Here is a 12110-nt window from a genome sequence, read left to right as displayed (position 1 = left end):
TGGCAATCATAGTTACTGATAACATAGATACGATGAATGATATTACTTTTGTGCGCAAATATCATGGGGAAAATGTTGTTAAAATGCAAATTGCAAAAGGCTCCAAAGTGGAAAGTTTCCCACTTAAGAATGTGAAATTTAAATGGCGAGCACCGCAAAAACGTGGATTGTGGGGTTTTCATGATGATGCACATGGCTTTCTACACGGGAAGGTTTTTGACTACGAAATGGGGATGAACGGAAAAGAATGTTGTACCGTCTTTGAAATATGTGCAATACTTGTTCTTAGCGACTTGAATCAAGTACGAAAAGAGGTGCAAGGAGGATATCAAAATTCGGAATGAAAGGGAACAATGAAGGAAAAGTCTGCAAAAAAAAAGAAGGCTGGAAGAGAAGAAGGAAAAAAGGAAGAGGAAAAAAAGGAAGAGGAAAAAACAAAGAAGCCACAGAAAAACAAAAAGGGGAAGAGCCCAAACAGTAGAGGGTGAAGTCGGTTGCTTACAGGCATTCTCCTAGAGCAATTGGTGAAGATGAGGAGATAATATTTAAATTTCATAAAGATGATGTTATGGGATGTTCTCTAGGTGACGGTGAAATTGACGGTGATATATTCCTAGTCTCGAATTTATGAGAGCAAATCGAAATCTGTCAGCCTGACAACTAATCGAGAAGGCACGTTCTTGATTATGCGTTTATGGATGATATCGACTTCCACAAAAGGTAAAATACTTGTTGTTCTTGTGAAAGTGTTCTTTGTGACACTCGTTTACGTAAACGGTTTTTAAACACTTTTTTATGTTACACTTTGTTTCGCGAAAACTCTTGAGTATTCGACTCTTATGGTTACGTAACGGTGAGATCCTGGCTGCGTTTGGAGACAACAGGAGGTTGACAAGAGCTGATATACTCTCACTACGTCCTAGGAGTCACACAAATTGGATGGTGTTTGAATGCTGGTCTCTACTCTTGAATTATGTCGAGAACAAAAAAGAGGCACAAGGGCGTGCAGGGCCAACCATACTTTACTTAGGACTAGGTCACATGGTAAGTTGCATCGGTGTTAAATGTCCGCATACGTTCAAGAACATATGATTCTTTTACAAGGGAAATCTAACCCTTACATTTTTTTTTTTTTTTTAAAAAACTACGGCATGCTCTACTTGTTTGTGATGCGGGAGGATAGTGAACGATCGATATAAAGAACGAGTTGTTTGAAATTTGGGATAATTTCATCAACGCGAGCAAGGCAAATTACAGACTTGATGCCGAACTTATTTTTATACCTTGTTTGGCTGGCTATCACTACTTCTGTGTGTGTATTAATTTCCTCAACAAAGAGATTAGTGTGATCGACATCAATCGTATGCTAATCGGGAGTCTTCATTCACTTACGACATCGCAATGGCGTGATAAGTCCCCGAGTTGTCGAATTGTATGTTTACGTTTCGCTGATTTCGATTTCGATTTCGATGTTACGAATGTCATTATCTTTGTAACGTTATTATGTTGTTTCGGTGTTTCTTGTTACACCTATCTTTGTAACATTGTTGATTACACGATTTCTTAGTTGATAGTAAAAGGAAATTAATGTTACTGCTTTCGACGTAGGTTGCATGAGTGACTACCTGGACACAAAGGGCGACGTGAGGGTAAATCGAAATGCTCCGCTATCCCGGTAAATGTGAAGTTTAAATGGCGAAACGGGCTTCCGTATTTGAAGAGTCACCAGTATCACTATGACAGCCCTCTCCAATTTTTTGGGATATGCAAACAAGTCTTCTTTGCTCAACAACACATTTTATCGGCGGGCATGTGCTTCCCAAATTGCTTTGCATGTTTGCTCATGGTCGACATCAACAAAATACGGGCTGAATTGTTGGGCCGTTGAAATTTTCAAAAAATCAAAGAAAACAATCGGCGGATATAGCCGCAAGGAGGGAAGCGGCTAGAATGCTCAAAGGGAAGGCAACGGAAGATGAATTGTCAAACAAAGAACCACCGATTGAGAATGAACCGAAGCCACTCAACACCGAAATGCCCGTACTTCGTTTTAAAGTGAAAATCAAGTGATGTACTCTAAAACAATGTTACTTTAACAACGTAATAGTGGCTGTCATAGACAGTGGAACATATTTTCGAATATTTTGGAATGTATTACAAATAAGTTTATTCTTGTAACATTAACTTATTATATGCGAAATTCATTAACTATGTTCTTTATAAAGGTGACGATTTCAAGAGTGAAAAGAGAAAACATAATTTGACGTTTTGAATTCTTCACTCTTGCAAAATTATAACCGCACTTCATAGGGAATACGAAACATGGGTTGGATAAGTTTCATGTCTGATTTTGTCTTTGGAATTCAAAAATTAACTGTTTGTTTAAAGCATTTAATTTTGAAAACGATTATTAAAATGTTAAGTGTTTTTTTAAACAAAAAAAAGTCGAGACAAAATGAAAATAATGTTTCTTTGAACAATTTGATAGTAATAAATGAAAATTATAATAAAAGATTTTAACGCTTAGAATTCTCCACTCTGCAACATTTATAACTGGACTTAATTATGGGGAACATGCACGTGGTTAACATCAATCATCATTTAAAAACAATTTTACAAAGCGATTAATAAAAGTGGTTTTTAAAGCGATTAATTTTTTTTTTTTTAAAATAACTGTTTTGTTTTTCACAATTATCTATAAATAATGTCATTGTAAAAAAGCACAATTATGTTACTCAGAATGTGACGGTTTTGACGCTTTGAATTCTACAATCTGGCAGCAGATTATCTTTCTAAAATGCTTTTGCACTTTGTTCAAAGTGACGTGTTTCAAGGCGCTTTTTTTTTTTTTTTTTTTTTTTTTAAAACTGTTCATTTTTTTTCATTATCTATAAATAATCTCATTTTCATTCAACATTTACACTTCATTTTCTAAACAAAAAAATAAGCCAAGACAAATTCAAAGGTTTTTCATGTCTAATTTTTTTTAAATCTTTTGTAATATTAAAAACCTTGCTCTAATTGAGGGAAAACAGTTTCTGTTTGTTTATAAATAGATTTTGTTTTCTCTAATTTAGGGAAAACAGTTTATTTTTCTGTTTTAATAGGTTTTTTTTTTTTTTTTTTTGTTGCAAGAGAAAAAAATGGAACGAATTCAAAGGAAACTAGAAGACACCAAGTTTGAACTAGAAGAAATGACAAGGCATAGAGATTCATTACTTGAGCGGGTTATATCATCGATAGTAAGGTAATAGAAATGGTGGAACGAGTACAAGTGCTTGAAAATGACTTGGAAAATGTTTAAGCTCATATCAAGTTTCTGATGGCGGAAAACAAGTGTATTGGGAAACAACTAGAAGAAAATAAGTCAAGAAGTACACTCGAAACGATTTAGACCGTCAATTTCTCCTTGGTGTTACAGCTCTTAGGGAGTCATATGCTAAACTCAACCCTTCGATTAACAGGAAGTGGCCTCTTGTTGTCAAAGCTATTGAAGAGATGGAAGGTTACAGGAATAATCTGAAAAGGGAGTTGCTAGAGGGCGAAAGCAGCGTTCATTCTCCTCCTGTGAATAAACGACTAAGAAGGGAGTAAAAGATTTAAAATTTCCTTTACTGTTACAGTTTATGCTTACTGTGACAGCTTATATTTAAGTTAACTACTGTTACTCTTTCTAAGTGTTTCGTTTGTAATCAGTGTTTGTAACACTTGTTTTTAATGAATGACATCTTAATTCGGTTAATTGTCCAATTTACTATTTGAATTGTGGTATATTAAATTGAACAACGATTATGTAACTATGTTTAAAATTGTCAAAAAACGCTCCTAAAACGGGACGGAAAAGGGTTTAGGGTTGGATTAGGCGGTACCGCGAAGCGGTTCCGCCTAATCCAACCCTAAACCCTTTTCCTTAAACAAAGCTTGTTCGTAGTACAACAGTGTTACAGTAAACCTTAGGGAAGTTTTAGGAGTCAAAACTAAACCTTAGGGAAGGACGGGTGATACCCTGTCGTGGACGGGATTTAAATTTGGGGAAAAACGCTCCTAAAACGGGACGGAAAAGGGTTTAGGGTTGGATTAGGCGGCACCGCTTCGCGGAGCCGCCTAATCCAACCCTAAACCCTTTTCCTTAAACAAAGGTTGTTACATTAAAACCAAAACTAAACCCTAGGGAAGGACGGGTGATACCCTGTCGTGGACGTGATTTAAATTTGGGGAAAAACGCTCCTAAAACGGGAAGGAAAAGGGTTTAGGGTTGGATTAGGCGGGACCGCCCGCGAGCCGCCTAATCCAACCCTAAACCCTTTTCCTTAAACAAAGGTTGTTATAGTAAAACCAAAACTAAACCCTAGGGAAGGACGGGTGATACCCTGTCGTGGACGGGATTTAAATTTGGGGAAAAACGCTCCTAAAACGGGACGGAAAAGGGTTTAGGGTTGGATTAGGCGGCACCGCTTCGCGGAGCCGCCTAATCCAACCCTAAACCCTTTTCCTTTAAAAATCGTGGTGCGAAAAACCAAAACTAAACCCTAGGGAAGGACGGGTGATACCCTGTCGTGGACGGGATTTAAATTTGGGGAAAAACGCTCCTAAAACGGGACGGAAAAGGGTTTAGGGTTGGATTAGGCGGCACCGCTTCGCGGAGCCGCCTAATCCAACCCTAAACCCTTTTCCTTTAAAAATCGTGGTGCGAAAAAACCAAAACTAAACCCTAGGGAAGGACGGGTGATACCCCGTCGTGGACGGGATTTAAATTTGGGGAAAAACGCTCCTAAAACGGGACGGAAAAGGGTTTAGGGTTGGATTAGGCGGCACCGCTTCGCGGAGCCGCCTAATCCAACCCTAAACCCTTTTCCTTTAAAAATCGTGGTGCGAAAAAACCAAAACTAAACCCTAGGGAAGGACGGGTGATACCCTGTCATGGACGGGATTTAAATTTGGGGAAAAACGCTCCTAAAACGGGACGGAAAAGGGTTTAGGGTTGGATTAGGCGGCGCGGAGCCGCCTAATCCAACCCTAAACCCTTTTCCTTAAACAAAGCTTGTTCGTAGTACAACAAGAAAGATACGAAAAACCAAAACTAAACCCTAGGGAAGGACGGGTGATACCCAGTCGTGGACGGGATTTAAATTTGGGGAAAAACGCTCCTAAAACGGGACGGAAAAGGGTTTAGGATTGGATTAGGCGGCACCGCTTCGCGGAGCCGCCTAATCCAACCCTAAACCCTTTTCCTTTAAAAATCGAGGTGCGGAAAAACCAAAACTAAACCCTAGGGAAGGACGGGTGATACCCTGTCGTGGACGGGATTTAAATTTGGGGAAAAACGCTCCTAAAACGGGACGGAAAAGGGTTTAGGGTTGGATTAGGCGGCACCGCTTCGCGGAGCCGCCTAATCCAACCCTAAACCCTTTTCCTTTAAAAATCGTGGTGCGAAAAAACCAAAACTAAACCCTAGGGAAGGACGGGTGATACCCTGTCGTGGACGGGATTTAAATTTGGGGAAAAACGCTCCTTAAACGGGACGGAAAAGGGTTTAGGGTTGGATTAGGCGGCACCGCTTCGCGGAGCCGCCTAATCCAACCCTAAACCCTTTTCCTTAAAAAATCGTGGTGGAAAAAAACCAAAACTAAACCCTAGGGAAGGACGGGTGATACCCTGTCGTGGACGGGATTTAAATTTGGGGAAAAACGCTCCTAAACGGGACGGAAAAGGGTTTAGGGTTGGATTAGGCGATGCAGCCGCGGAGCCGCCTAATCCAACCCTAAACCCTTTTCCTTAAACAAAGCTTGTTCGTAGTACAACGGTGTTACAAAGAAAAACCAAAACTAAACCCTAGGGAAGGACGGGTGATACCTGTCGTGGACGGGATTTAAATTTGGGGAAAAACGCTCCTAAAACGGACGGAAAAGGGTTTAGGGTTGGATTAGGCGGCACCGCTTCGCGGAGCCGCCTAATCCAACCCTAAACCCTTTTCCTTAAACAAAGCTTGTTCGTAGTACAACGAAGTTACAATAAAACCAAAACTAAACCCTAGGGAAGGACGGGTGATACCCTGTCGTGGACGGGATTTAAATTTGGGAAAAACGCTCCTAAAACGGGACGGAAAAGGGTTTAGGGTTGGATTAGGCGGCACCGCCGCGGAGCCGCCTAATCCAACCCTAAACCCTTTTCCTTTAAAAATCGTGGTTCGAAAAAACCAAAACTAAACCCTAGGGAAGGACGGGTGATACCTGTCGTGGACGGGATTTAAATTTGGGGAAAAACGCTCCTAAAACGGGACGAAAAAGGGTTTAGGGTTGGATTAGGCGGTGCCTTGCGGAGCCACCTAATCCAACCCTAAACCCTTTTCCTTAAACAAAGCTTGTTCGTAGTACAACAAAGGTGTTGCAAAGAAACCAAAACTAAACCCTAGGGAAGGACGGGTGATACCACATCGTGGACGTGATTTAAATTTGGGGAAAAACGCTCCTAAAACGGGACGGAAAAGGGTTTAGGGTTGGATTAGGCGGGACCGCTTCGCGGAGCCGCCTAATCCAACCCTAAACCCTTTTCCTTAAACAAAGGTTGTTACAGTAAAACCAAAACTAAACCCTAGGGAAGGACGGGTGATACCCTGTCGTGGACGGGATTTAAATTTGGGGAAAAACGCTCCTAAAACGGGACGGAAAAGGGTTTAGGGTTGGATTAGGCGGCACCGCTTCGCGGAGCGGCCTAATCCAACCCTAAACCCTTTTCCTTAAACAAAAGAAATCGTATAACAAATTGTATAATACTGTTATTCTTGTAAAACTTAGGAAATATGCTCCTAAAACGGGACGGAAAATGGTCCTAAAACAATATGTATTCTTTGTATAAAATGTTGTAAGTGTTGTATAAAATGTTAACTATGATGTAGGAAAATCGAATGACTTTTTATGTGACATGTTATTGCCACAAGACACAATTCTACTTTTTTATTTTTACTGTGACATATTATTGGCACAAGAACACAAAATCCTACTAATTATTGCTAAGGTCACAATGTTCTTGTAACATCATAACAAGATCAAACTTTTTCTTTTTAGCCGCTTTCTCGCAGCTACATCAACTATGCGAAGAGGGCATGTTCTCCCGTCGTGGGTAACTCTTTCTTTGCGGTATGCACATAGCCTCTTTGGCTTGGCCGCTTTTTCAATGGCCTCGTTGTTTAGCCGACTTCAATCTTTTTCCACCGCCCTTGTTGCGTGCTTGTTCGGAGGGTGGATAGTGACTTCGAGACGACGAGTCAGCCCAACAAAGATCTCCATCTCTTGGTCTTTTGTAAGCGGTTCAATACATAACTTCTGTCGGAACTCAACTAGGAGGGATGCTAACTCTTCCGTGTGTTCAACGGGTAAAGTTTTGAGAACACCAACTATCCGACGGAACTCGACCATACGTTGCACAAATGATCAAGTTATCGACGTAGCCATATATGAATCCTCAATGACATTCCCATTCGAATCAAGCACGGAAGTAAAACAAAGAAAGTTCTTTTATCATGGTGACAATGTTACTGTAAGAAATTATGGTTACAATGTTACTGTAAAACAATTACTGTAACAAGTCAAAACTGTCACTGTAATAATGTTTTCGAATCAAACCTGTTCGCTGCGTGTGTGTTATTTAGCCAACGATCTACAATGTACTTGCTTGGTATTCGCCCAATTCCTTTGCCCTTGTACACCCACAAAATATGCCTGCAGAGTAATCCAATTCTTTCGAACAGTTTACACTCGCATACCGCATCTCGTGCTTCTAAGGTCCAACCTCACCTTGAAAATTACTCTCTCGGCATCGATTACATGAATTATGCGCACATGCTCCTCCTTCTCAAAGTCATCAACACCACATGAATCGGCCGCCATTACTTCTTCTTGGAACACCTTGAACACAGCATGTGTGTATATAATAGCGCCATGCTTTTCTATAGGTAATTCTGTCTTAAGCTCAGGGAATGAGTGGTCGCTGTTATAATCATCGCACCTTCGTGTATAGCGCTGCTGGTCCATAGCAGTTTGGAACCTGGTTTTAATGCAACAAGGATTCGGCAACAAATTATTTATGTAACAATGAAACAATGGTAATCTTGTAACATACACTTGTTCCCGAATGCGTAAGGAATGAAAAAGAGGTGTTTACCTCATCCAAAATTCGACCAGTGTACCAAAGTGATTCTCATAGCGCTTGAAAAACGAATTTGTACTTTACGATCGTTGTGTTGTTCTTAATATGCAGCCCAAGGCAAGGTCACGATGGTAGGCAGGAATCCAATGGTGTCTGTCGTCGAACATTGTAGTCAACCAATCATTATCTTCCAGCTCGAAATCTGAAATGACCTTCTGCCACTTCTCTTCGAACTCCGACGGCTCCATATCAGGGTCCCAAACAACAGCGTTGAAGCGAGCAAGGAAGTCCGTGTCTCTGCAGAGTGCTGAACCAACTTTGTCCGTGATCTTTTGTGTAATATGCCACATACAATAACGATGCCTAGCTGTCTTGAAAACGAAGGAAAGCCTGTTGTATGCCAGGCATAATGAAACGACAAGTCGAACGTGATATTGACCAGTGATAGGGAAAGAGCAAGTGAGTAAATTATATGTTAGTAATTTAGTTACTGATGACATTGTTATTGAATAACCTTGTAAAAGAGGAAGAGATGGAACAGTGGTAGTTGGAGTCGAGAAAGTTGGGGTACAATAATCTTAAGTAAGTCTCATTACGGAACATTGTCACACTATTACCTTCTTTATGCCAGGGCATTGATCCGTGATCATGAATCGTGCTCTTTTTGTCCCATGGCGGTCAAGAAATCTTTGAAAGGTCCATTGGAAGGAGATGTCATCCTCGTGTAACATGAGACAACCGGCAAACAACACCGACTTTCTGTGGTGATTAACACCTGTGAATGGTGTAAAAACCATATCATACTTGTTGGTTCCGTAAGTAGGGTCGAAGCTAACAAAGATCCCCAAAGAATGAGTAGTTTCTAATACATGTAGCATCAGCCCAAAAGAACTTTGTTAGACGGTTTTGCGGATCAACATCATAGGCGAAGTAGAACTGGGGTTGGGTTGCTTTGAGTTTCTCGAGTCGATCGATGAAAAGGTCAGCATCTCTTAACCCAATGTAGCACTTGATATCTCTTTGAAAGTTCTTAAAATCTATCAATGTAGCACCGATATTTTCATACCCATTGACAAGTTCCTTAACCGGTCTAAAGGTCAATCCAGCGCCAATATTCAACTTGGAGTTGTCCAAGATAAGCGTCTTCTGGAACATATCAAGGGATCGTGAAATCTTATCGAGATCTCTGTTACAGACAGAGGTGAGACGATGATTGTGGACTTCAGAAAACTCGTCAATCATAGCTGGGCCATCAAGGCCATGTAGAAGGGCAAATCTGACGTATGCTCGGCATCCAATTCTTGTGATTTTAACTCGCCGTGTAACTGTACTAGCTGTGGACGAACAATTACCCATATTCTCATCATCCTTGGTTCTGGGACGCTGTTTCGGTTTAGATTCCCTGAACCCTTGACGGTTGCAGACTACGAATTTTTGGTGTGCAACACCACCTCGTAGTGTTTTCGTACTGTGCTTCCGAGGGGTAAATCCGCATGCCCGAGCATAAACCTCGTAGAACTTGATTCCAGCCTCAAGGGAGGCGAAAACTGCACCAATGGTAGGTCTAAACTTGTGCTCAACCACACGCATCCAGCGCTCACCTCCATTAGGCGTGTGAGACAGAACAAGCTGATTATTTGGTTGAGGATTGGGTTGCTCTTGGACAATTGGCGTAGAATGGGGTTGAGTGACAGAACTTGAGTCTGTAATACAAAAAGGGAAATACGAGTATTAGTGACCTGAAATACAACGGTGGTATTACAAAGAGTAACATTGTTACAGTAATACTAGTACTATGACAATGTAGTGACATAAGGATGGACGGGAGAACAGGAATATGCGAAGAGGATGGACTTCAATTTAGAACAAGAAACTAAAGTACATTGAAAACAAGCGAGAATAAGAGGACGTCCCGATGGTACAAAGATATGTTATATGTGCAATGGAAAATGAATATATGTGATTGTGTTACAGTAACATTGATATTGTAACAAGCTGAGCCTGTAAGCATTGACAGCAGAACAGGAATATACAGACAGGGGAACATGAATATACAAGACAGGATAAGAGGTCAAATATAATGAAATTTGACCGAAGTTGAACGAGAAAATCAACAAATACAAGGATATTTGACCTAATATTTAAGAGAAAAGCAACTACGAGTATAATCAAAGGAAAGGAGACCGTAAACTGAAGTAGAAGTGAACGGATTTCATTAAAATTGAAGCAAACATAAAATCGATTAACCTAAAAAACTGAAAAGCAACAAAATAAAGACAAATATAATCAAAATTGACGGAATGTGACGATAAAGCAACTGCGATTGTAAGCGAAAGCGAGAGAGAACGCAAATATGAAAAAATTCGATAGGAAAAACAACAAATACAAGGATATTTCACCTAATATTTAAGAGAAAAGCAAATACGAGAAGAATCAAAGGAAAGGACATCGTAAAATTGAAGTAGAAGTGAACGGATTTCGTTAAAATTGAAGGAAACATAAAATCGATTAACCTAAAAAACTGAAAAGCAACGGAATAATGAAATTACAATAGCGAGTGATCAGCGACATAGAATCCAGATGAAATCGCGAAAAGCAAAACTGAAAACGAAAGGATTACGGAAATTACCTGTTTGCATGTTAATGTCGGTAGCAAAAACAAAGGAAAAAGCGAATTTGCAGCAAAGACATAGATTATAATCAAATTCGATCAAATATGACGGAAAACAACAACGATTATCATGAAAGCAAAGGATAAAGCGAAATTGCAAATTCAAGAGAGAAAACAACGATTCTAATCAAATTTGACAGGAAAAACAATAACGATTATAATCAAAGAAAAGGATTACTGCGCAAAAACTATTTTCGAGAATCGGCATCCATAGGAGTATCAACCATCAAGCAAAAACTGAGAACGATTGAACTGTAGAAATAATTGAATGATGAATTGAAAAGTAAAATTATTTGTGTATATTTTTTGCTGGATTTGTTTTACGCGAGAACGAAGAAAAACAGAGGGAAATTCGTAGAGAGAGAAAAAGTGTGAATGAAGAGAGAGAAAGTGAAACAGAATTGTAAGGTTAGCAGCGAGAAATCTGAGCCTTATATAGTCTAATTATAATTTTTGAGATTTAATCTCAGCCGTTGATTAGGAGTAGATCTAATGGCTGAGATTAAGATGCTAGACTCACCTAAGATACCTAGACTCACTTGATGCAATTTCTATATATATATATATATATATATATATATATATATATATATATATATATATATATATATATATATATATACATAAATTAAAAAAAAAATTACATATATAAAAATGCAATTCTTATATTTTCATAGAGGATCTTATTTTGCTCTATCGTATCCGTCCTCTTCTCCTTGGCTATTTGGAGGTTCCGTTCGCAGCTGCTATATCGTCATATAGCCGCAATCGCTGCGCTCCGTCAAGCCATCTTCTTTGGCGTGCTTCGGTGCGGATCGAGCATCCGCAAGGTAGCTCCTGAAACTTTCCTCAATATGGAGGAACCTGGCGGATGAAGTCGTTGTTGTTCTCGATCATAGTAAGAGTCTTAAGGATGAAATCATTCATTTTGTTGGAGTTTGGAGTTTGTTTTGAAAGATTAAGTAGAGTTATTTATTTGGAGTTTGTTTTAGCAGTTAGGGTTTGGAGATGTATATATATTGAGATAATGGAAATGTTAGTTGAGATAATGCAATGTATTTATACTAAGCAATGTGTGGGTTGAGTTGTTTTTTAATTAATATATATGTTAGGAAGTTGTGCCATAATCATCATCATATCTCTCAATGCTGCTTCAAATCTTATTACTAACCCTTCTCATTCCATATTGTCCGTTCATATGCACAGTGATGTCAGTAATAATGCATGCATCGGAATTCTAACGGGCCGTAATTATGCATGCATCTAGTAATATTTAATTTAATTTTTATTTTAT

General features: G+C 39.5%; 1 protein-coding gene across 1 annotated transcript; it reads right to left on the bottom strand.

Moving 5' to 3' along the window:
* Window positions 1–8225: 8225 nt before the first annotated feature.
* LOC141620369 (protein FAR1-RELATED SEQUENCE 1-like) lies at window positions 8226–10784 on the bottom strand. Its single transcript, XM_074437260.1, has 3 exons — window positions 10775–10784; window positions 9212–9848; window positions 8226–8535 (listed from the first exon to the last, which is right to left on the bottom strand). The coding sequence occupies exons 1-3, from the start codon at window positions 10782–10784 to the stop codon at window positions 8226–8228; spliced, it is 957 nt and encodes a 318-aa protein (XP_074293361.1).
* Window positions 10785–12110: the final 1326 nt, after the last annotated feature.

Source organism: Silene latifolia, chromosome X (assembly GCF_048544455.1).
Source record: "Silene latifolia isolate original U9 population chromosome X, ASM4854445v1, whole genome shotgun sequence".
Classification (NCBI taxonomy): domain Eukaryota; kingdom Viridiplantae; phylum Streptophyta; class Magnoliopsida; order Caryophyllales; family Caryophyllaceae; genus Silene; species Silene latifolia.
Note: the sequence above shows the minus strand (reverse complement) of the source record. Positions and strands in the feature narration are given on the sequence as shown.

Bases quoted from the DNA above. Each gene is read 5' to 3' on its own strand.
- LOC141620369 (XM_074437260.1), bottom strand. The intron at 8,536-9,211 runs GTATGAAAATAT...GGCATACAACAG, and splicing joins GTTAAGGAACTTGTCAATGG to GCTTTCCTTCGTTTTCAAGA.